At 41.7% G+C, this 25,821-nt stretch overlaps 1 protein-coding gene across 8 annotated transcripts; it reads right to left on the reverse strand.

The window, feature by feature from the left end:
• Positions 1–12: 12 nt before the first annotated feature.
• LOC112561349 (ABC transporter B family member 1-like) lies at positions 13–25,180 on the reverse strand. Of its 8 annotated transcripts, XM_025233771.1 has the most exons (20): positions 24,933–25,177; positions 24,602–24,728; positions 23,505–23,864; positions 16,265–16,324; positions 14,805–15,011; positions 13,364–13,869; positions 13,080–13,191; positions 12,544–12,718; positions 12,130–12,190; positions 11,435–11,570; positions 10,738–10,926; positions 10,476–10,586; positions 10,039–10,112; positions 9,617–9,710; positions 9,307–9,368; positions 6,802–6,928; positions 6,272–6,405; positions 5,422–5,592; positions 4,827–4,949; positions 13–3,946 (listed from the first exon to the last, which is right to left on the reverse strand). In XM_025233771.1, exons 5-20 carry the CDS (start codon positions 14,995–14,997, stop codon positions 3,746–3,748), a joined length of 2,469 nt encoding a protein of 822 aa, XP_025089556.1. In that variant the 5' UTR covers positions 14,998–15,011; positions 16,265–16,324; positions 23,505–23,864; positions 24,602–24,728; positions 24,933–25,177; the 3' UTR covers positions 13–3,745. The 8 variants fall into 8 exon arrangements, with proteins under 8 accessions (XP_025089556.1, XP_025089554.1, XP_025089553.1 ...); XM_025233769.1 differs by lacking the exon at positions 23,505–23,864 and having other exon boundaries at positions 25,062–25,180; XM_025233768.1 differs by lacking the exon at positions 23,505–23,864.
• Between the last annotated feature and the right edge of the window lie 641 nt (positions 25,181–25,821).

Raw genomic sequence — 25,821 nt, forward strand, 5'->3', positions numbered from 1 at the left:
AACATACAGAAATACTTGTATGTCTTTATTAAAAATCTCTCAAACATTTGCATCATATTATAAATTTAATACCAAGCAGCAGGACAAGATTTTTATGAGCTGAGGAAAGAAATGGACAAGCTGCTTGAAACACATTCAGAACCCAAGCCCTTCTGTGCTTTTGTGTTCAAGGATGGTTATGGTGGTGGTTAAGGGAGGAGGGTAGTGTGAGATGGAAAATAACGCAAATATGCTGCTAGGAATTACTCTTATGACTTGTCCAGGTAATTTAGCATTCCATTCAGATGAAAATATATTACAAGCAAAAGAAACATTTAATTGCAATTTCAACCATATTAAAGTGTTTTGAAGCAACAGCATATTTACTGCTCTTGCATTTTTATTTTGCTTGCTTCTGTGTGTGCTCACACAAACATATATATGTGTGTGTTTGTGTGCAAAACTGACACATACCATCCAAAGATTGTAAATACAGAAGTATGCTGCTGGAAAACTAAAATAATCATTTCAGAACATTTTAGCCCATTTCCAAAGACAACTTTCTTATTAATAAATGTTTCTTAGATTACATTGCATCCATTTTTTCCTGAATTCCTCATCTGCATGGGTTTAATTGTACAATGATTTGAGGTGTCATGAAATTACTCGGGGGGGGGGATTGGTGTTTTATGCTGTGTCAGCAACTAAGGCTATATCATGGCAAGGCAGCCAGCCCTGTAAACAGATGCCACATGCAGAGAAAGAACAGTGTGCGCGAGACGAGAAATGAACTCAGGGCAGCCAACCTTCACTGCATTGGTGATAGGCGCTAACCGTTGCGCCACCGGACCGTTGTGAAATTACTCAGGCAGAGTAACAACAACAATGTAAGGACCAAGCAAGCTTTACCTTAAAGTTTAACTACAGAAAGATGAATTGGCAGAGGTCTTAAGTATGCCAAGAATGGTAATGTGAGAATAAATACAGCAATTAACAAAATGAACCAGAGATAACTAAAAACAAAATGATGAAGAAAAACAAAAATGAGATCAGATTGATTGAAGGTGTAAAGTGATACAATATATAATTACCATCAGCAGCAATTTTAGCAAACATCACCAATGATACCATTACACAAATTAAAATATTGGAAGAAAATCTAAGGAAAAACATTAAACTATTTCAAGTTGCAAAGAAGTAAGAGTGTCATCAACTACTCAAAGCACACCACCTTTATGTTTTAGAAATGAAAACATGCACATACATAATCATTTACTTGAAACATCTACCACGGCTATTTTAAAAATAAGGTGAAAAATGAATTAATATTGTGGCTAGTGTCTCGGTTTCACTTTGCACATTTTTAATAAGTGGACACAGATGCTGTACTAGATATTTAGATCCATTATCCTGGACGTATCATTTATTGAAAATGAGCAAACAGAGTAAAAATGAGGTATCATATTCATGTCATTTAGGTCAAAACATTTCATAATCATATTCAGTAGATTGTATCTGCATAAAAATGTCTTTCTAAAATTCACCATTATTATCACAGAGTACATTTTTTAAACAAGGGATTTGATATAAGAACTTTGGTAAAACTGGCTGTTAATTTGGGACATAGCTGTTCATCAGCTGCCAACTAATCGTATGAAGTAGTACAACTGACACACACACACAAAAACCAATGTGGGAAAATGGTGGGTGATGTAGAAAAAGATTATCACAAGTTTACACAAATCTTCTAACAAGGCACACATGCAAGCAGTTGTGATAATAAAACATGCTTTTTTTACTGTTTTCTGTCTCAACGAAATGATTGCTCACATAGATTATGTTGTGATAGTTAAGATGGCAAAAGGAACGCACTTTATGAAGAGTACATCTGCTCAGATAGTACACTTGGAATGCATGTCCAAAAATGTTGGTGATTTTTTTATATGTATAAATAAGCAATTCCATATAAGAAACAAGCAACAGACTGGCAGATTTCAAGACCTAGGGAGGGCTTCTATTCAGAACAAGTAAAACTATTAAGAGGTGATTTCTTTTCAGTACTTGTGATCATTTTAGAAAGAATACCTGGTCTTAAAAAAACTATCAAAAATAAATCTAATAGGGGAAGAATTCCCCATCAAGCTGGTACAGATTTTCAGAGGTAAGGCTTAGCAGTAGTAAATGTGCTGAAAACGTAGTAGAGGTGCAGATACAGATTACAGTGGCATTTCATGGCGTGCAACCATACAAGTTTTTATGGTGTACATATCATTTCTCACCAAAACATACAACGAGAAAATTCTTTCTGGTCTGGTTTAATGTGAGGGAGAATAAAATCACCCGCTCACAACCTTTGGGTACATTAATTTACATCAAGGTTACCAAAAAACTTAACCTATTCTACTGGATGTTTTAAATCTTTAGTTTTACACTTTTTTCCCCTGGAGTAACAGGACAAGGCTAATTTCATTGTCAGTAGACTCATCAGAGCACCGAATCCAGAGTTGTGCAGATTGGCAAAATCTGATGGCACCAACAATACCCATGGTTATTGAGTCTTCTGTTGTAAAGTATTATTAAAAGGGCTTTTCATAGGTTTGCTGTCTGCAGAATTGAATCTCATAACCCCCCACTACATGACTACCAGTCTCGTGAAGCAGCCTAGAAGCAGTTCCTCAAATAGAACATTTCTCATTATAATCTAGAGCAGATCTGGGCAAAGCGTGGCCCGCGGGCTGGATCCGTCCCGCCTCCTGTTTCTGACCGGCCCGCCAGCTGGCCCGCCCGCCAGTATATATACTATATATACAGTATATTGGGTAAAACAGAGTTAACTATATTAGTTTGGCCCTCTAAAACCATCCCAGTTTCTCATGCGGCCCCTTGGGAAAATTAATTACCCACCCCTGATCTAGAGGGACTATATCCTGAGTCCAGTACTGGACAGAACCCTATCAAGCTATTACAGACAAAAGCAAGTGCAGAACTACAAGTCAGCACAAATATGCCTTCGTGCTGCAATAAGTGACGGAGCATAGAGCTTTACAATGACTTCTTAAGTCATCGAAAGATGAAACAACTGCATGGCCTATTGACAGGAAAAAACTCTCTGCCAAAAATATCAACAAGCTCCGTCATTACAGCCTGCATTTGCACTTATTTCACTCATAAATATTTAATTATTTATAGTGTGTTCACACATTTTTAATTCTCATCTTTTTTGCATTCATTATACTAATATTTATTTACTATATGATAGTGTGTTTACATATTCTTCATTCTGGTCTGTACAACAATAATTTATTTGTAAAAGTAGAACTATATGCCTTTATATATTATAAACATCTTACTCTTCACAGTTAGTAGAATTTTCAAGGATGAAGGATTAATTTGATGAATTTTTGTGCACTCACACCAGCAACATATATCACAATCCAATGATGACACATTTTTACAGAGGACACATGTAAATACCAGTCAGTAATTGTTTATGCAGAAGACAGGTAAATATAAGAGAGTGATTTCTCAACAAGATCCTCAGGTTCATGAAGCAGAAAATGTGGAATCATTTAAGGGAAGTCTTTTTTTTTTTAAGCTACTTGATTATGTAGATTATATGATGCAATTCTGTTCCTAAGGTTGATGCCTTACTAGCTATGAAGATTCCTGTTTTCCTAAATATAAACATCTCAGCTAGATTTAAAAACAGTCAGAGAAAACAGAACAGTCACATTCATGCATATTACACCAACAAATCTGTGGCGAATCAAGTCTGAATGTTGCCTTTAGGCTCTTGAAAGACTTCAGTAGCTCCAGAACCACCACTGTTGAGATTTTTTCTGGAGGTCTCATCAACAGACCCAACAGTCAACTGCCGTAAGATAAGGCGCTTATAGACACCATTCTGTTGTATCAGCTCATCATGGGTACCCATCTCAGCAATTGTTCCTTTGTCAATAACGATCACCTGAGGGTATAAAAGTGACTTTGTACAACTATATGTTTACCAAATTTGAACCGTGAAATAAAACCATGGGTTGTCATGCAACATTGCTTTATGTCAACTTCTGACAATACTAGACATCATAGTGATGTCCCGTCACCTAGCAGGCTGAATGGGGCAGCTCTCTGTTTTTCTGTTTTGTCTATGATCTGTTCTGGTTTTATCGTCATCAACTTGTGGATGTACATCTTAATTTAGTTCCTCGTGTGCTGGATTGTCTGTGGGTTTCTGACTTTTCCTTATGGAATGGACAGATGAGATCAAAGTATTTTGACTCATGATCTCTTTATTCTGTCACTTCCTTCGCAGTCTGTGATTTGTGCCATTCACTTCTACTGTTGTTGTGCATTCAGACAGTGCTTTGTAAACACTTGCTTCTATGACGTAATGGTACAGTTCAGCTTCACTTCTGCTTCTTTATGGGGTGCTTTGATGAAACAATTGAACAACAAGCAAATTATATCCTTTTGTTGACTGGGGTGATCTCCATTTTTTTTTGCTGACTGGTTGAAGATGACTTTTTTCTACACCATATCCTTCAAGCTGATCTCCATGTTGGCTTGATCTTCCTGCATTATTTCTAAGAGAAACTGGCTATCCCTACATTTTGTGCTGTTGTGTTGCATCACTGATTCATCTTTGTGTTTGTTTTTTCATTGGCACTAAGATTGTCATTTTGACAGGGAAGCATGTTATATAAGTGAACTCTTATTACTGTAAAGCACTTTGAGTCCAGCTGTTGCTGGAGCAAGGTGCTATAAAATGATTTTATTACTATTATTATTAATACAAGATGAAAAAAATGAGGAAAAAATCATGACAATGATGAAGAAAAGTCAAATACCTTGGAAGCATTCCTGACAGTTGAAAGACGATGAGCAATGACAACAACAGTGCGGTGCTTCATGGCATGATCAATAGCCTCTTGCACAAGATGCTCACTTTCTGCATCAAGAGCACTAGTGGCCTGCAAGACCATGCAAGGTAAAAATGGTCAAGAGGATCCCACTGGGTCTCTCCCTTGTAGCATAAACATGTCAGTGATTTATGACATCCCCCTCCCCACTAAAACGAATGGAAAAAATGTCTATAAGCATGCTACATTTCTACCCACCATTTGAACCACTTATCAACTTGGTTATGCTAGATGCCATGAAAATCATCTCAAATGGCAGACCCAATTTCAAACCAAGACAACATATTCCAACCAGTTTCTTCTAGGTTTACCATAATTAGCACACAGAGAAGAAACGAAAAAGGTAGCCCTGTGACCTTACAAATGCTATCCAAACGCTTTTAGAAGTAGAAGTCCAGTGCCAATGATATATTGCTAACTTTTTAGAACAAGAGTAAATTACAATTATCTCCATGAGGATGCTCCTATACTGTGGGTTATTAACCCAGTATTTAAAGGATCTAAGCCACTTAGGGAGGCTTACCTCATCTAACAGCAACAGCACTGGGTTGATGATGAGAGCACGAGCAATAGCGATGCGCTGCTTCTGGCCACCAGAAAGTCTGACACCGCGTTCACCCACTAGTGTCTTGTAGCCATCTTTGAATTGTGAAATAAACTCATGGGCATTGGCCTGGCAGGCTGCCTCTGTAATCTAAATAAAAAAATAATCAAAAATACTTGCATTGATTCTTTATTTTAAAGGTCACAAAGGCAACCCCACTGAAAAAATTTAAAAATTCTGCAAGCCTCTAAAACTGTTTGCTCCCACTACCAATCTTAAATAGAACAAACTGCATGAAAATTTACAAGATGTCAATGCCAAAAGAATTAAAAAACAAATCTTTAGACATAGATATGCAAATAAATGGACTGAAATATTCTGTGCAAATATTTTACTGTCTATTGATATTTCAAAAGATTTCTGATGCCTGCTAAAAGATTTATTGTACACTTTGGATGTGGTCATGTGGAACTTTGTATTCGCCACTTTTGGGGCCAAGGTCTTGTCATCTCGAAGCCACTTACAGATCAGTAAGGAAGATTTTTTTTCTGGTTTGCGCATGCCCTGCACATGCATGGATTTCCCAAAGCATTCCCCATGACAGGAGTATCAAGTATATGTAGACAAATGTTGGCGGTCCTCTAGCTGCCCTGCGGTTAAATGGGCCACATGACCCGCATGCCTGGCAGCCTGCCAGCTCAAGGCAAGTCAAAGGTTTAGCAATGTGTAAACTGCCCGTGTAACAAAATCCTGGCCCCTGAATGCCCGATGTGTTCAGTTACCAATAAACCCAGTCATCAGCCACATTTTCATTCACCTACACACCCACCTCTTCATCGGTAGCACAACACCCATAAGCAATATTGTCTTGAATGGAGAAGGCAAACAGTGTTGGCTCTTGGCTTACCATAGCAATCTTCTGTCTGAACCATAAGGCATCTAGTGACTTAATATCATACCCATCTGCAATGAAAATGAATGCTGTTTTTCTATAGCTTATGCATTAAGGGGAAAAAAAATTTAGTACCATTCACTTTCCTGTTTGTTGTTTAATATCACAATTAAAACAATATTACATAAAACATTAAACTATAGAGCACTTTATTCAATGACCACTTATTTCCACGAAGAATCAAGTTAAATGTCTCTCTCAGCATATTCAGTCTAGTTATCTAAGTGCACTTGCAAAATAGAATCAGCAAGAAGAATGCTTTTGTTTATTTACCAGTTTCATATATTTTTTTTCAATAAATGCTAATAATAGATTTATGGATTAAAGAGACTTTATAGGGTTTGCCAAAATAATGAGAAAATTTAAAAACAGCTCAATAAATATAGCGAGAAGCAATAGCAAATAACCTAAGGATATTGTGCCAGAGTCTGGGTCATAAAAGCGCTCAATAAGGCTGACAATGGTTGACTTTCCACCACCAGAAGGTCCAACCAGTGCAACCATTTCACCAGGTTTCACAGTGAAGGAAATACCCTAAACAGAGAAAAAACATGGAACTTTAAATTTAAAAAGTCACTGGTTAAAAAAGTACTGAAGGCAGCATTATAACATAAAATGTTTTTTCTGGATGTATAATGAATGATTTCATGAAGATAATAAAAATATCTTAAATTTCATCTTTCTATAGCTTCATTCATTAATTTATCACTTTCTTCATTTTTTTACTAAACAGCATGAAATGTGTATATAATTCAGTCTTCTGTGTAACATACATATATACATCCCTTGACTGGTACCAACTCACAAGCGGTTATACAGTCTGTTGCTGCTGGTTGCCAGGCTAATAATTGGACAGATGAAATGACTGACAAGGCTTGCCCTTTAGGACTGCCTTGAGTGGTGGTGAGCAAGTCCTTTACGGAACGACCAGTCCACTCCTTCAATTTGTCAAACAGTTCTTCCTCTGTCCATTTCAGCCTTAACCCTCACCTCCCAACCCTTCAAGGTTTTCTGAAGAGTGTCATGCCTGGTCATATGTCTGAAGCAGACAAGGTTACATAAAAAGGGGTTTCTGATGTCCCACGAAGATGGCGACCAAGTCACTAGCTCTGAACTTGCTTTTATGAGATTCAGTGCAGCCTCCTCAGGCACTTGGTCTCCATATCTACAAGCAGAGTCTATGTTTTTAGTTTGTACAACAGGATCGCAGCTGTGAGACTCGTACAATCTAGACTTTGTAGCAAACCTGATGGTGCTGCTTCATTAAATCCTGGCCAAAGCTGTGGTCACTGTTGCAATCCCATCTGCAATATCTGCTGTGCATCTGCCATCTTTTGAAAGGGTTGCTCCCAAAAACCGTTCACATCTTTGAGCTGCATTTCGTTCATGTCTTGGCTTTGCTAGTGCCATGGATGTTAATCATGCTCTTGTTAGAGCTGGTCTTTGTCTCAAACGTTTTTGCAATAAGTCTATTGGTACAGACGCTGTTTGATATCATCTGTCTCAATGTCTATATAAATCTATATATAATATATAGGGATATAACGTGATTACATTCATTCTCTGGGCCATTCCTTATATTCCCAGATTTTTTTGGCACAGAGCAGTTAGGGTCTTTGTTCTTTGTTTCCCACCCTGCTTGACTATTAGACACATTGTTGAAGCCAGGTGACTTCCCTTCAGACTGCATATAGTTTTCTTGACCTCTTCCCATAGGACTTGCAGGCCAGCAGGCTTGCTGTTTCTAGTCTGGTTGCTTTAGAAGACATTGGCATCTGTCATAAACATGAAGTTGTACAGATCCTTGTAATATTCAGCCCATCAGTTTAGTACAGCAGTGTTTTCTGTGAGAAGATGGTCATTTCTGTCTTCGATGACTGAAATCATACACTGACCTGTATTAGTGAGGTAGTTCAGTATTTGGTAGGTCTTTTTTGCTGGCAAGTGTCCTCAGTCCAGTTCTCCTTAGCTGCCTTTATCCCCTTTCTGATGTTGCAATTCACTGCTGTCTACTAGGAAACTGCTTTAATGTTTCTTCAAGGATGAAGGAGCACAGAGATGTAGGGTATCATCTGTCACCAAAGCCTACTTCTCTGCTTCCCTAGCACTTCTTGGTTTTCTTTAACAAAAGCACTGGCTTGATAGTCTAGTGAGGGTGTCTACATCACAGTCCACTGCTTTAATAGGTCCTGAGTCTTGGCTAGTGACTTAATGTAGGAGGTTTACCCCCTTAACCTATTTTCCCCAAGATTACCCACAAGATAGCGGGAACAGTTGCTGTGGTGGCAGAATGGTGAAAACAAAGAGCTTGTGTTACTCCATGGTACAAACAATGATGGAAACAGAAGTTGCAATGTGTCAAAGTACTTTTGGGCTTCTTGAATTACCCTAATATGAAAAATATATAGCACACTAACAAGTTAAAACATAAATATGATGATGATGATGATGATGATGTAGTTTTATAGCGCGCTAGTATCCGCATCACAAAGATGCGCTCAATGCACGGTGATCCCAGCAGCCACCAAACTGCAGGTCAAATGAAAACTTCAAAAAAGTTTAAACAAGTGAGTCAAGATTTTTCTTGAAAGATGCAATACTATCAGACTCCTTGGTCGAGAGGGGAAGCGAGTTCCACAAAAGCGGGGCTACATTGGAGAAGGATCTAATATGATTGTACTAGTTCCACTTAATTATCCCGTTATTAGATTTCGCTAGAACTTATTCAAAGGCTATCTGAATTTTCACTCTCACATTGTAAGGAAAGTGACCTGGATGTATTTTCTTTCAGCCATCATATTACTCAAAGCAATTCATATCAAAAGTTTTGTGAAAAGTATTATAACTAAATAGTAGTGTTGTGCTCTGTGTGTGTGGCAGAGAGAAAGAGAGAGGGACTGGATGGATAATACCTTCAAGACTTCCACATCTGGCCTGGACGGATAAGTGAACCGAACATTTTTAAATTCAACATCTGAAAATAAACGATTAAATTTATTGCTTTAGAAATATTTAATAAAACAACGAAAAACAAATTTTACTAAATATTTTATGTGTTTACATTTCTTTTCAATCCTAAAATGTGAAGCATAGAAAACATTTTAAATCCAGGCCAAAACCAAAGTAATCTTAATATGCAAAGCTACATAAAATCCTTAAAACTCAGTGATGTAAACTGCTTAATGATTTAAAAAGTTCTACAACAAAAACTAGATTGCTTACATCCATTAAGATTGGGCAGAATCTTTCCATTTTCACTAGAAATAGTGGGAGATCTTTCAAGAAGTGAGAAGATTCTGACAGAAGCCCCAACAGCCTGAAGCATAAGAGTCACAGCATAATTTTTTTCCAGCCATGTTCTTAGCGTACTACAATAATTCCACAGATAAGTTTGAGATATCATATACTGTACATTTACTGACCTGAAATAAATCTGTGTTACTGTTATTGCACTAAGATTCCCAAAACATTAGTCACTGAGCAATTAGCCCATGAAAAGTGTGTTATATAGTAACTGGATAATCTTATCTGAATACTCAATTATATAATAATGCAGAGCCGTGGAATTATACAGGTCCTTTATATTTAACAAGAATGTTTCCCTTTGCTTTTCATCACACATTCTTGCAGAAGTTGTGGAATACCTGCATAAAGTCTCCATAGAGGGATGAGAGCAAACCAAATGCTATGGCCACTTGTAGTGTGTACAAAAGAAATGCTGTCCATAGACAAAGACGTGCAAATTGTATGCAGCATTTGATTGAGAAATGTGAGGAAAACAATGACTAATGGCAACTGAGTATGTTCTTTTTCACAGTGCTGCTAATAAAGTGTGTAGCAAGTTCTGAATTCAGTTGTGACAGATATATATGCATTCATGCTGCATGCAAATAATATACTCTCTGAAAACATACTTCCACCCTCTGGTAAATGCCCATTATACATGAATAACTAGAATAAAATGCAGACAGTTTAAATGCAAAAACACAAACCATCAAATGCTCATTTTGTCTTTTATATGTATATAAATTGAAAGAATGATGTCAAGGCAAATTTAAAAAAAAAAACTAAAAAAACTTACAGGTCAGTACTCCTGCAGACAGATTACCCTCATACACCAGTTTGCCTCCATACCACAATACCAGTGTGATTGCGCCATATGCCAAAATTCCAATAACACCTTCAAATGTGCCTATCGACAGATCCATAACTAAAAGTCCATACCCATATCAGCAGACACAAGATATCTGTATGCACTAGACAGTTGAAATAAATCTGCCAAAGTAACAAAATTTGCAGGTGGTCCCGCCAAAATATCAGCAAATGAACAAGTTCTGTCTCACCTTGAGCCAAGGCTAGCTGCTTGCCAACCTGGTAGCTTTTTTCAATGTCTTTACCATAGAGGTCGTTTGCCTTTTTTTCACCTGAAAACATGCGCACTGTGCGAATACTGGATAGGGCCTCTTCTGCCTGTGTGCCAGCATCTGCCAGCTTGTCCTGGAACTCCTTACGTTTTCTTTGCACAAATCTGCCTGAACAGGTAAACAAAAACACTAGCTAACAGTTGGTAACTAACCCAAATTTACTTTAGGCACATTGTTAATCAAAATTTACAGGGATTTCCGAGTCTGCTAAGCTTTGACTCATCAAAATAAAACTATAAATCTGTAAATTCTGTAAACTTCTTTTAGAATTTATTCCAGGTATAGAAGGATTTCTGCAAACACATTTCTTTCTTCACATTAACCTCTTCCCCTCTTTTCCAACATTTTGGTTGATTTTCTACTCCCTTCTTATATGCAATAAACATCTTTGTAATGGAAACCTGTGCTTTATATGAATACAGTCATCATCATCATCATCCTCATGTTTTTAAATCTGTTATGTAACCAAAAATAGGCAGCTGAGAAATAACCAAGCTCTTATAACACTGTCTCAACTAGCCAACTGATTAACTGATCAAATGACCAACAAAAAAACTGTTGTAAACATTGGTACATCTCACTATCCAACAAGGTCTGAAATGTTGGAATTTCTCACCATACTTCACAGCAGTCAAAGAGACAACTGGAACAACTGCCAGAAGGACTCCTGTTAGTGATGGATTCAAGATAAACATGAAGACTAAAGACCCTAGTATTTGTAACATGTAACGGGTCAGCATGGAGATATTTACCTGCAAACAGACAAAGTAATTCTAGATAAATAACTGAACATTAACTTTTCTAAAATATGGTTGCCTAACATTATGGTGTCTAGTTAAAAGAAAAAGATATTTTTATTCTTGCATGGACTTTGTATCTTCTTCTATGCAACAGTCTTGAAGCTCGATCAACAATCAATAAATCAATAAATGTAAGTAAATTCCTTTTGATTAATTAAAAGTCTTTGGATAACGTATAAATATGTAACCAAAACAAAAAACAATGAATATTGGTGTTGAATGGGTAGAAGTTAGAGGCACATTATCTGCACCAACCACCACTTTAATCTTTACCTAGTGAAGTGTGAGCTTTCAAATGAATCTGCCTTCTTTTATAATGTCCGATTCTCAGACAATACTTGATATGATGTCATTCATATAAGATGAATCAGAGTTATTTTTGCAACAGCATTATATTTAATAATAACTATACTCTTCCAAGTGAACAAAAATGTAGCAATGTAAACATACCACCCTAAGTAACCCTTTCCCTTATTAACAGGAAGAATAAACCCCTAAAAGTGTCACGTACAGTTACAGCATTTTGCAAAACCTGGGTGTCTGATGCCAGTCTGTTGCACAATTCTCCCGTCCTGAAAAAAAAAAGTGTTGACAGTATGAGTTAAAAGAAATAGTACAATATGTGTACACAGCAAGTGTGAATGAGAGACTAAGATGTCAAAGGATTGTGGGAGAGAGGAAACAAATACAAGGTGAAGGATAATGAGAAGAAAATGATGGATGGGGTAGAAAAAAAGATAGGGGTAGCTGGGAGGAAGAAGATGAAGTGTGCTCATGTTTTTGATCAAGACTTGGTCTATGATCATGTGTTGTATAAAGCAAACAAAATTCAAACTCTTTTCCATTCTAATACAGTCATCCCTAATCTCAAAAGCACAGGTTCTCATGACATACCCACACTGAATAAAGAGTTTTTATTACTAACCTGTTGACATCAAAGAAAGCAATATCTTGAGTTACAATCTTGCCAAAGAGTTTCTTTCTGAGACGAGCAACCATGCGCTGACCAGCCAAAACAAAGAGATAGGCACGAACCATTGAGGCAAGTGCACCACCAACATACACTCCAAGCAGAATCAATACAGTTTCATTGAGCTCATCTGTTACAAGAAAACATCAGTAAGGAAAACTCAAGGTGGGAATGTATGTGAGAATGAATGTATTTAATCAAATTTCTCATCTGAGTAAGAATGCCTGCATATATTCTACGTACAGATACTTTGCTTTTCCTTAATCATATTTCTCAGCTTAATAATAAACATGGGATTTATATAGCACATGATCATGCACAGAAAAACAAGATATGGACAGCGTCTGAATTACAGAAGGATCAACAGACTAGCAATCAAAGACAAATAAAGAAGATGCAAAAGAGAAATCGGGAAATCTTTCAATAATCTTAAAATGTATACAAGAAAGGGGAAAAAACATAACTATATTTCCCCAAATGATTTTACTAACCTATGCTTTTATTAGCAGCATCAACAACTTTGCCAAATAACAGTGGTGCCACAATCTGTGAGCCACTGGAACCAAGCATGGCTAGGAGTCCTCCCAGCAGAAGTGGTATTTCCTAAAGAGAAGAAATATGGCGCATATATGAACACATATATATATATATGAGTCCTTTGAAAATAAAAATATTCAAATAAAATTTTTAAAATAAAATAACTCCCAGAATTTCTTAGCAGTTCCTGGCTCTTAAGATAGCTATTGAAAAAAATTCCTATCATGCCAACACTCACCCCTTTTGCAAGGGAAAGAAGTTTTAGCAGGCCTGGATTCTTATGAATGGCATGACCATTTTCATCCAGCTCCTGACCAGTGCTGTTGAACTGATGTAACACTCTCAGAAGCTGCAGCTTTCGCATGGCATGACCACTGAATAATGCTATTAACAGCTCTAAAAGTGAGAAACATATAAAAGCTATGCATGCTGCATCATATGTTGCATGCATTGCCTTGTATCCTGAAACACTGAGAAGTGCATTAAGAATTAATGCTCCCTTTACAATGCCAAAGGCAAGACAGGCAAGCGGCACAACTTTGATTGCAACATGTAACTGCACAGCTCGTTTCTCCAGCTCAGAGTCAAAAGGTGTATCAAGAAGCTTGAAGGATGTTTCCTCCATTGCTGCAGAGATGATGATAAGAATTACAGTTTTGGCAATTGCCAGTATCGCAATATCAAATACTGACTGGGTGAACTGGAAGTGAACAATATTGTCTTCAAAGTACTTGGTGTCACCACCTGCAAAAATAGCCATAGCACCAAATGTCAAGGATAAAAATAAATGCAAAGTTACAAGATTTAAGCAAGCTAAAAAGACAAAGAAAATAAATTAAAACAAAAGAAGGAAATGTGACAAAGAAAGAAAACAACAACAACAACAACAACAACAACAACAACAACAACAACAAAATGAAGGCAATGGAGGAAACAAAAAGAAGGAAAGCAGAAAAGGAGGAGGAAGGAAAGAAATAAAAGATAAAAAGGAGCAGTTTATCTTAAACCCGCGGTTCTCAAATGGTGGGGCGCGACATGCTTACGAGGGGGGCGTGAAGGTGGTCATTTTTTTAAAGTTTCTTATACCGGTATTAGTGAAATTAGCTTACATTGCTGGCTAAGGGGGGCGCGCGGACGTACCTTTGTTCGTCAGGGGGGCGTCACAAGTAAAAGGCTGAGAACCGCTGTCTTAAACCATATATTTATCCTAGTGTGCTGAGTTCTTGGCCTTAATTCACATACATACTAAACCCCAGGCTAACAGTTTAGGATACATGCCCAACTGTCAATCTTAGGCCACGTCTCAGTAACCATGATCAAAAAAATTAGAAAGATTATCAAAGACATTCATAAAACTTATCATATGTGTAGTGTGCATCTTTATGTTTGTGATAGTATGCACAAAAACTGCCAATTTCCTTAAGGTGACCAGACGTCCCGCTTTAGGCGGGACAGTCCCGCTTTTGACCTCGTGTCCCGCCTGCTAATCGGGCGGGACGCCCAATGTTCCGCTTTCTGGCTTTCTGGCAAGTCCATCAAATGTCCTGGTTGTCTTCAAAAATCACTTTTTTCGGCGTTCTTTGATGGTGACGACACCATCATCGGCACGTCTCCCGCTTTCGCCCTCGAAACGTCTGGTCACCTTAAATTTCCTTCTCTTGCATTCTGTGTTTACTCACCACACAGCCATAAAATGACACACAACAGGCCATCCAGGATAACAATTAAACGCAGGATGTTGGTGAAACGCCAGGTGGGTAAGGAGTAGTATTGATAGCTGACATCATATGCAGGGCCATCTGGTACTTCAGGCAAATCTCCTTCCTGTCTTTCAATGCTTTGACTGTTCCCTGAACTTATTGTATGTGGCATTTTAGTAGTTTACTCTGCATGAAAAAAAGGCAATCTTTTCAATGCAGTTTATAATAGAGGTACTTCATGTTCAAAATTAATAAACACATGTGGGGGGCATATAATTATCTTTTGGGCCTTATGCTGTGTACCATTATGAAAGCTTAGAAAGTTTCTGAATAAAGCTTACAGATATTTTGTAGACAAATAGAGTGAAGTAATAATGAAGTGTCATACTGGATTGGTTTTTAATAGGTAACATATCAGAGATGAGCAAATAAGTTAACCCAATGGAAAAAAAACCTGAAATTGTCAAGTGCATTTCCCCATGTGGATATGATTATGTGAGCTCAATGTGCTGCACACAAAAAAGATTACACGTACATATCTTTAAAGCGTACACTGCTATGTAACATTGCTAAATGAGTAAAAGTCATATCATGGAAGTATAGTTAAAAGTATAGTTCTTTTATCAATCCTTGAATATATATGTCCAACAAGTTCATATATATAGGTTGAATTCTGTTTTGAGAAAACGTTGATCAACACTGTGAGGCCAAATGCAGCAGGATCACTGTGCTATCTAAAATTGTTACTAAAACAATTTCATGCAGGTCAGCGATATGAAGGTCAGAGCAATTAAGTCTAATATTTCAAATTCAACTAATTCAACCCATTGAAAATTAAAAATAAATTGCCTGAAAACTGGTTCGAAAATTTTATTTTCTGCAGTATTTCCTTTAGAATATTAACTGCATTTTAAAGTTTACAAACAGGTATACGAGGTATGCCGATTCATACTTCATTTTTGAAATTGTTTTCGGAGTAAAACTGTCGTCTGCTCGAGGTGACGCTGTGTTTTTGGCGCTAATAATTGTCGTCTGCTCCAGTCCGCGCGTTTATACTTATTCTCTAACCAAGAGGAGTTTCTTGAACTTTCAATCAAGAGAAACAGAAAATAAATTTAATACATAGTTATGCCATATGCTATTAATTCACTGTTAATGCGTAAATTGTGGTGCGTTAGAAGAATGCAGACACAAAGGCAAGAGTTGAGAAGCGTGAATACTTTCCGCCCACAGGTGCACAGGGACGTGCTATATATAGATTCTTAGATGTATTTGGAGCATTCGGTATGTCTAGCTTTAGGTTTCCCCCCCAAATGGTCTTAGGAAACTTGCATTTACTACTTTATATGTAGTAACGTTTGATGAAACATGGAATGAAATAATTATTTCAGTTTAGAAAGTAGATCGATGTGGTATCAGCGATTATTTATAGCACTTACGTTATTAGGTAGTTGCACCCCGGTTAGTTCTAGAACGGTATATAGCTCAAACTGAACAGTCTGTAAATACAAGAACACATTGAAGATAATGAACATTTTGATACTTCTGTTAGTACTACTCATAATTTTAATGTAACCAATACGTCAATGGCTACGTAGGGTTGGGCTAAGTTGAACAGGAAAAACACAAGATGGTTTCTCACGTTGAAATTTCTTTATTCAACTCTTTTCTCGGTTGCTGGCCTGCCTCCTCTCTCTCTCTCAAATCTCAACAACAGCATCCAACCACTGTCCGCCCCGCTACTTATATTTCCCTACCCTCGGAACATTCTAGAATGTCGATCCCTCCATCCCCTGCCCCCCCTCGCCCTGTCTGGTCATTGTTTCCACCCAAGTTCTCAGGCGGGTGTAACAATAGACCAGTGGCCGGGGGTGGGCAGTTCAAGGTCGGCTACCCTGAGCTCAACCAGCGTGGGAAAGGGCAGTGGTCGCGGGTGGACAGTTCACAGTTCAGCCAGCGTGGGAAATAGGACAGCGTCACTCGACGCTGACCTTACAACAACAATTACATACTCAGTACACTTCTAGAGTGCTACACTTACCCGGGGAAAGAAAAAAAAATGTTTCCTTTCAATTTACATTTGAAAAAAACGGAAACATCAACCCGAACATAAAACAAGATTTCCCCGTGAACAAATCTCTACAGTCAAACTGCAGCATATATACCTAATTACCATAGCATAACAAGTATTACACATCCATGTACATCAATTCAATACAACAAAATATCATAACTCCCCTAAAGGTGTCTGTCAAAATAAAGCTACTGAAGAAAAAAGGTTCGACCGATCACACATCAGTTTCAATTACAGGTAAGCTAAGCCACCTCTCCAATACTTCCATTACATCGTTTATGGCCAACCATACAGACTGCATCACCTGGTGGGGAGCTTTCTGACTAGAAGCTAAAAGACTTGCCATCTCTTGTCGGACCATGCAACTTCGCCCTGTCCGACTGATTACCACTTGCACATCGGTGCATAAGATTTAATCTGTCCACCGGTCGGCGGATTCTGTCAGAGCGGCGTAGAGGTTGCTGCTCTTCACTGTCGTTCTCTGCTATCTCCTCACTTTCATCTTCCTCTTCACTGTCGCTCTCTGCTATCTCCTCCGTTTCATCTTCCTGCTCTACTTCCTCCTCCCGGTTTTCTGCAAGTATCGCGGCTGGAATAAACTCTGGTGCCTCTGGCCTCAACTCTAGGCCCACTTCGATGTCTGGAAATTGCACCGGTTCGTCCTCCTCACCATTCCCACAGTCGGGGGGTGTGGCTGCTACCTCTTCTGCGCGCTGTCTGGGGTTGTTGTTTCTGGTGGTTCTTTCCTGGGCCAAAGGTGGTGCCCAGCCTAATGCACCCACTGGGAGTAATAGATTGCGATGGAGTGTCCGTTTTGGTCCGGAGCCGTCCTCTCGTTGAACTACATACACCGGTATATTGTTCATTTTGTCCATCACGATAAAACTCCTTCCTCCCAGCGGTCATCCACTTTGGATGTAATTCGTGGCCCCATCTTCTTTACCAGGACTCTGTCTCCCACTTCTAAGGTAGCTGCCAAAGCTCCTGCATCATACCTTATCTTGTTCTTAAGAGAGGCCTTTTCCATTTGCTCTGTGGCCATTCTGTATGCACTACGGAGGCTCTCTTTCAGGTCCTGCACATACTGCCTGCAACTCTTCCCTTGTCGCTTCCCTATGTCCAGGCCAAATGCCAGGTCGACTGGCAGTCTTGGTGCCGTCCGTAGAACAGGTAGGAGGGTGAGAATCCCGTGCTGCTGTGTATGCACGAGTTGTAGGCATGCACCACAGACTTCAGGTGTTTCCTCCAGTCTTTCTTCTGTTCAGTCTCTAGAGTTCGCAGCATACCGATCAGCGTTCTATTCCACCTTTCCACAGGGTTTCCGCAGGGGTGGTAGGGCGTGGTCCTGCATTTCTGGATTCCGGCCAGGCTACACAGTTCTTGGATGAGTTTTGACTCAAAATCCCGACCTTGATCAGACAGAATTCTGCCAGGGAATCCATAAGTCATGAAGAACTCGTTCCACAGAGCCCTGGCTGTCGTTCTTGCTGTTTGGTCTTTCGTCAGTACTGCTTGCGCGAACTTCGTAAAATGGTCCATAATGACCAGTATGTTCTGCTTTTCCCCTTTGACCTCAATGGTGAGAAAATCTATGGTCAGCAGTTCCAGTGGGTGTGATGTCACGATGGTTGACATGGGTGCTTTCTGCGCGTGCGTCCCACTGCGAACGCACCGTTCGCAGCTCTGGATTTTCCTCTTGAGATCAGCCGCCATGAACGGCCAGAAAAACCGCATTCGTGCGTGTCGTATGGCATCGTCAAAGTGGGTGTGGTAGAGCTCGTCGTGCACACCTCTCATCGCCTCCTGTCGCATGGAGCGGGGTACCACCAGCTGCACCCGGGTTGATGTGGCGTCAGACACACGCCGGTAGAGCACACCATGTTCTAGCACCAGGCTCTTCCTCTCCCTGGCGTATATCCTGGTCTCTGGCCCCGTCACTGTCAGGTCGGTTCCTTCTTTGAGCGCTTGGCAGACAGCGGCTATGTGGGGGTCTTGCTGCTGTAACCTCCGCCAGTCGTCGACTGTCAGGGTGGTGAAGTCTGGCTCCCCGCCCTCCGGCTCTAAGATGCCGTCTGGAATCATGTTTGGGTCCCTTACGACAGCTTCGACGGCTGGGGTGAAGTTGTCAGTGGCGTCATTGTCACATGACATGGGCGTGGTGTGCCGGGCTGTCTGCTGGATGGAATGTACTGGATTCCTGCGCTTTTGGCTGTCAGTATGCTCACAACTGCACTTCGATTTACAACTTGTGGGGTATCGTCTTGAAATTTCCTCGCTTTCTCCAGTAGGAACCCAACTTTCTCTAAGGTGTCTCTGTATTCTTCATCTGCTTCTGGCGGGTCCTGCGGTCGCCTTGACAACCCGTCCGCATCGGTGTGTGTCGAGCCCTGTTTGTACACGAGGTCGAAGTCGTACAGTGACAGGGATGACAACCATCTGTGGCTAACTGCGTCTAACTTTGCATTCTTCAGCACATGGCAAAGCGGGTTGTTGTCGGTAACCACGGTGACGCGGGAGCCCAAGATGTAGTCGTGAAACTTCTCTGTCATGGCCCATTTCAGAGCGAGAAATTCTCGCTTGTGTGCGGGGTAGTTCACTTCTGTCTTGTTGAGCCCTCTGCTGGCGTATGCAATTATCTTGAGTTCGCCTTGTTGATGTTGGTACAGCACGGCTCCCAGACCAGTGCCACTGGCATCACAATGCAGGATGAAGGGCTGGGACTGGTCAGCGATGCCCAGCATCGGCTCTGCAGTCAGTGCTTTGATCAGGGACTCAAACGCACTTTGTTCTCGCTCTCCCCACAGGTGAGATATATCTGACGACAGATTGAGTGCACCCGCCTTCTTAGCTGTTTTCTTGAGCTTATGTGGTACATATCCAACAGTAAGGTCGTTCAGAGGCTTGGCAATTTGCGCGAACTGGGGAACCCAGCGCCTATAAAATCCTGCAAACCCTAGGAACGCCTTGACATCGCGAACTGTTTTGGGGACAGGCCAACTGGTCAGAGCCTCGATCTTTTCAGGGTCTGGCCTAATGCCTTCTGCGGAGATGAGGTATCCTAGGTGTCTAACCTCAGTGGTGGCAAAAATACATTTATCAGGGTCAAGTTTCAGCTTAAAACTACGCATTCTCTCCAAAGCTCTAATTGTTCTATCTTCTAGTTGCTGGAGATTAGTGCCATGTACCAAAATGTCATCGAGAAAAATAATCAGCTCTGCCAAGTTCATATCACTCAAACAACAGTCCATCAACCGTTGAAATGTCATGGGGGCGTTGACAAGGCCGAATGGCAACCTCTGGAATTCGTACAGTCCGAACGGGGTGGTAAATGCAGAAATCTTCTTCGCCCGCTCGGACAGAGGTACCTGGTAATAGGCCTTCGACAAATCTAGGCTAGTAAAAACCTTAGCCCCACTCAACGTTAAAAACAGTTGTTCAATTTTAGGTAACGAATAACTGTCCCTCACTGTCCGCGCATTCACCCTCCTGTAGTCTACACACATGCGCAGTGCCCCATTCTTCTTTCTCACCAGCACAATGGGTGAAGCGAAGGAACTGGTCGACGGCTTGATGATGCGAGCATCCAGCAACTGCTGCACATGTTGTCTGACCTCCTCCAGGTCCTGTGGCGGTATAGGCCTCGGTCTTTCTCGAATCGACGGACCTGGAGTCAGTTCAATGTCATGCACAACATCTGTCATGTTCAAGTCAAACTCTTTTTTCATTGAACACATCACTAAATGTTAACAGCTTCTTTATAAATCTGTCTTTCCATGTTTGGTCGACGTTTGCACCAAAACGGAATCTATCCGATAGTTCAGGAACACTGTTCTTATCTTCTTCTACGTGGTTTGCATGACAGTGCGTCCTGCCAGCGTCTTGTAAGTCGCAGTTCAAGTCTTGTAACACACTGGGGAGTGAATATTCACTCTGTATGGTGAACAGGTCCGCTATCACACTTTTCCTTCTGATAGTGACTGGTGAATCGGTGGTGTTTAACAACGTCACCCTAATCCGGGGAAGAGTGTTTGTTGACACTTTGCCACTCAGCACGCACACCCCGTCCGGTAACGCCTCCACTGTCGGCTCCTGGATCAGCACAGCGTCCTTGTTGATGATTGCACCATGCCGCACAATCCCTCGGACATCGGTCACCGAGCGTGGTGGCAGTGTTGTGTCCGGTGTCAACAGTCGTACCGGGCACAGACGTCCATTTGGTGCACTAGTCGCCTCCCTGTAGGCGTGAGCGATCATGCCACACAGCGGTAATCTTGTGGTGAAGTTCCGCCCCGCCATACGTTCGCACTGCCGGGCGTAGGCTCTCAGGATGTTGGTGCCGGCTATCACTGGCACTCGTGACGAATACTCCGTGTCTGGACAGACAAGTAACACTGTGTCTACTTTACTGTCCACACCAACGACATCTTTAGGCAACCACACCGACACACGCACAACACCAATATAGGGCACAGAATGACCGCCTGCTCCTATCACTTGCAGTGTAGAATCCAGGTTTTCCAGCTGTCGATATCGCATATTTCTGCGAAAAAAAGACTCCGACACAATAGACACCTGCGAGCCGCTGTCTATCAAACAGCGTGACGTCACGCCGTCGATGCGGATGGGTGATTCGCAGCTCGGTCCCACCAACGCCTCGAGGTTTGTTTGGTCTGCGCCGGGTGAGTGTAATTCCGCGAGCACCACTCGACTGGTCAGCGTCACATGTCGTCTGGAAGAGGAGTTTCTCACTGCCACCTGCACTCTCGATCCTGTGACACTGGCTGACACTACCGTGATATTTTCCGGTAACCATTCTTGTGAACGCGCGGTGATTGTAACAGGTGCGTTCAGAGTGTTTGTCAGGGTACCACAGAGTTCTACAGTTTGCTGCGGAGGAATATCCAGCACTGCACTGTTTAACCGAACTGGCCGTAGTTCTAAAAGGCCCTGTTCGATGGTGTTGGCGGCGGTTGAAAGGAGATGATGATGCTTTCTCACCTTCTCGGCTGGGGTCTCACGGTCGCCTTCTTGGACCAACACTCGCCCCTCTGTGGTGGTCCCTTTCAGTTCGGGGAGGCCCTGTTTCTTCCGCCACTTGCTTTCCTGTCTCCGCCGCTCTCTCTCTCTCTGCACCACCAGCGCTGCATTCACCGGATTGTTGCACTCACGATAAAAATGTCCCTCTTCCCCGCACTTGAAACAGTACTTGCTTCTTCTCACTTTACGGGTCGGTCTGTCCTGTTGTACATGGGTGACACGCACCTCTGTACGGGCTTTGGTGCATCTCTCACCCTTCTCACTTGATGAATCACATTTTGAGATCAAACTCTCAATCTGCCGCACATGGCAGTATAACTCTGGGAAGGTGGGTCTACCTTCCCCAGGAATCCCAAATTTATTTCGAATGTCCATGGCGACCATCGGTTCGGAGATTCCCTTGGAGAATATATAATACAGCCTGCGGTTGCATTCCTCCTCCGTCAGGCCACCTAATGTTTTTAGCACCGACATCTTTGTGGAGAGTTGCAGAAGGAATTGTGACAGGCACTGCTCTCTGGTCGGTCTCATCTGACACAATTCGATATAGATGTCGTCTGCACTTCGTAGCTCCCCGAACAGCGCCTGCAAGTCTGCAACCAATTCGCTGACGGTGCCATACTGTTTGTCTTTGGTGTGGAGATGTGCCGCTCCTTTCAGACTTCGTCTCAGGAACGCGAACTTCTCCTCAATCAGTGCATCGTCTTGTATTTCGAGCGCTTGCACTTTCCACTGCTCGAAGGTGACCTCTTGGGGCGATGTAGGCGGAAGCCCTGTAAATGTTCTTAATTCTGGGAGAGGAACGGGCGGTAGTAATTGCACACGTATTGCCTTTGTCACTTCGTTCCTAGCACTTTCAGACCGGAGCTCTTCTAGCTGGCGGCGAAGTTCTTCGATGATGCTGTCTTTATCTGCTGCTCCGGTGCTGTTTGTGCTGCAGTCAGCCATATTGGTGTTCTGCCGAGGAATTAAAGTTGCTCCTGTACAACTAGCCCCACATTGGGCGCCAGAAATGTAACCAATACGTCAATGGCTACGTAGGGTTGGGCTAAGTTGAACAGGAAAAACACAAGATGGTTTCTCACGTTGAAATTTCTTTATTCAACTCTTTTCTCGGTTGCTGGCCTGCCTCCTCTCTCTCTCTCAAATCTCAACAACAGCATCCAACCACTGTCCGCCCCGCTACTTATATTTCCCTACCCTCGGAACATTCTAGAATGTCGATCCCTCCATCCCCTGCCCCCCCCTCGCCCTGTCTGGTCATTGTTTCCACCCAAGTTCTCAGGCGGGTGTAACAATAGACCAGTGGCCGGGGGGTGGGCAGTTCAAGGTCGGCTACCCTGAGCTCAACCAGCGTGGGAAAGGGCAGTGGTCGCGGGTGGGCAGTTCAAGGTCGGCTACCCTGAGCTCAACCAGCGTGGGAAAGGGCAGTGGTCGCGGGTGGACAGTTCACAGTTCAGCCAGCGTGGGAAATAGGACAGCGTCACTCGACGCTGACCTTACAACAACAATTACATACTCAGTACACTTCTAGAGTGCTACATTAATATCACTGATGAATAACTTACAGAATTTATTTTATCCCCGTTGACCATTATCTTTGATCTATGCCGAAACAGGATTTTTTATGTTCCGGAGGAGATCAAAGCGGGATTGGCGGTCGACTCGGCCTGTCAAGGCAATATAGAATTAGTCCTGCAGCAGGTGCGGCTCGACCACCCTCGCTGTACGTGCTGGCTGTTTAGTCTCATGTCACTCATCCCTCTGTGACTCGAGAGTCGAGTCTTACAGAAACTATCACCCCTCCCCCTTCCCCTCTTGTCGTGTGGGCAGCAACAAGTCATTCCGGCTCATGAGTGGAAGTTGGTGTCATCACAGTCACTGACCTCTAAACCAAAACAGGGCCAACATCATCTGCCCAGCTGTACCTGGATTGATGGTGTCAAGACAATGGAGCAATTTAATGAAGACGTGGGCAAACTAAGCTAACAGTTATAATACATCTATAAACTTTTTCTCCTCCTCCCTTCTTCGTCGTGAAAAATATAAGCATATGTGATTATTCGAAAAATAAATGTTGCCACCACAAAATTATATACAGCAGCAAATATATATGTGAATACATCCTATATTAACAGCAAATAAGCTGCCAAACTATACAACAACAACAACAACAACAACAACAACAACAACAACAACATACGTTGTCCACACATACAGATCGACGCAAGCTCCACGTTTTACAAGAGACACGGGGCAGTAGATAATGATATATAGTTTCAAATGTTTTAAATTCAGACGGAAAGCATGTATATATAACGTACGTCCCCGGTTAACGGATCGAGATTTCAAGTCAGCGGAAGGGAATTCCAAATACTAGGGCCAGAGAAAGAGAATTATTTCATTAATACTGCTTCATACACAGCCACTCAAGGCAAATTTAAGAATCATAACGAAACGATGATGTACTTGTTGCTGAGCGGCCAAGAGAGAAAAGGGGGAATTCTCGAGAGTCGAGACAACCTACACGTAAGAAGAATGAGAGACGACTCTATAGTTTGATACGTGGGACAGTGAGAAAACCGGTGAACTATAGCTGCCAGGGTGGTAGGGTGACACAAAGGTGACAGCTAGGCTGGGGAGACCATGAACAACACGTACGTACGTTAACAAAATATGGCGATCTTGAATTCGATGGAGCACAAACTGCATGGCAGCCAGTGGTGTGACTTGGTCGGCCGTCCGCTTGGTGAATACAATGCGCGCAGCATGTAGTTCTGGGCTCTCTGGGCCTTGTCGAGCAGACCGAGTTACAAACCGAACAGACCGAGTTACAAAAGTCAACCCTGGACAATAAAATGTCGACATAAAGCTGCTTGATGAAGACAACAGAGAGAGAGAGATGTCTAATGTGGCTGATCGCACGCAGTTTAAGAAAAATGGAGCTGCATAATAAGTTAACATATTCTCGATAGACAATTTGTAGCGAAAATTACTCTGAGAAGTTCCTGACAGACTGGCAAAGAGTAATGGTGGATCCAAAGACAATCCGAAGAGAGTGAGTGCTGTGGCTGGAGGTGGATGTTTGTAGTGAGCTGTGGCAGGTGTTGTATTGTGTCCTGTACAATGGTGGATCCACAGAAGATGAGTGCTGTGGCTGGAGGTGGATGTTTGTAGTGAGTTGTGGTCTGTCTTGTATTATTTCCTGCACCAATGGTGGCTTGTGTCTGACGTCATGTGTGCGTCATTTGCTCCACGACGTCACTTGACGCAGAAAAAGACGTCATATACGAGAACAGCAGTTGCTCTCTAATGGCCGAGTGAAATAACGGTCTTGGTCCGCCATCTTCCTTATAACTCTCTCTCATGCAGTGACATTCCTCTGAACCTGAGCCTCTGATTCCATTCACCTACAAATATTTTCGTCCTGATCGTCATGTGCGGGGGCTCGTCGAGCTTTGTGTTGTGTGTCATATGTCGCGCGTGTGCAAAGTAAGTGTACGTTCGTCCATGAACTAATATCCCTATCGACGTCCATGGTTCGTCTTCTTACAGTGTTTAACCATGTGTTCGGATTTTATCGGGATGACGAGTAGTTGTTCCTCGTTGACGTGTCGTTTGTTCGTCGTCAGTCAGTGATTATAGTGTACATATAGTGTACCTACTGTGGATATTTATTGACTAGTCCCGCCTGATGAGGGTCTTAACCAGCCAATCACAGTGTGACACGAAGCTACGTAAAGGCTCACTGGAGCTAAGATGGCGGATTGCCTTTCAATGTTTGGCTCCAGAACATTTCAACTGTTTGTGCGGTATCTGGTGGAGCTGACCCCACATGTTTGCTGCTAAAAATAGTAGATTGCACACTGATGCAGACATGAAATT

The sequence above is a fragment of the Pomacea canaliculata genome, linkage group LG4 (genome assembly GCF_003073045.1).
Source record: "Pomacea canaliculata isolate SZHN2017 linkage group LG4, ASM307304v1, whole genome shotgun sequence".
NCBI classification, from domain to species: domain Eukaryota; kingdom Metazoa; phylum Mollusca; class Gastropoda; order Architaenioglossa; family Ampullariidae; genus Pomacea; species Pomacea canaliculata.

Coding starts and splice junctions, on each gene's coding strand:
- LOC112561349 (XM_025233769.1), bottom strand. CDS start 14,997: ATGCCACATACAATAAGTTCAGGGAACAGTCAAAGCATTGAAAGACAG. Junction 13,192..13,363: donor TTCTTTCCCTTGCAAAAGGG/GTGAGTGTTGGC, acceptor TCTTCTCTTTAG/GAAATACCACTTCTGCTGGG. Junction 10,113..10,475: donor GTCTGCAGGAGTACTGACCT/GTAAGTTTTTTT, acceptor GTCTATGGACAG/CATTTCTTTTGTACACACTA.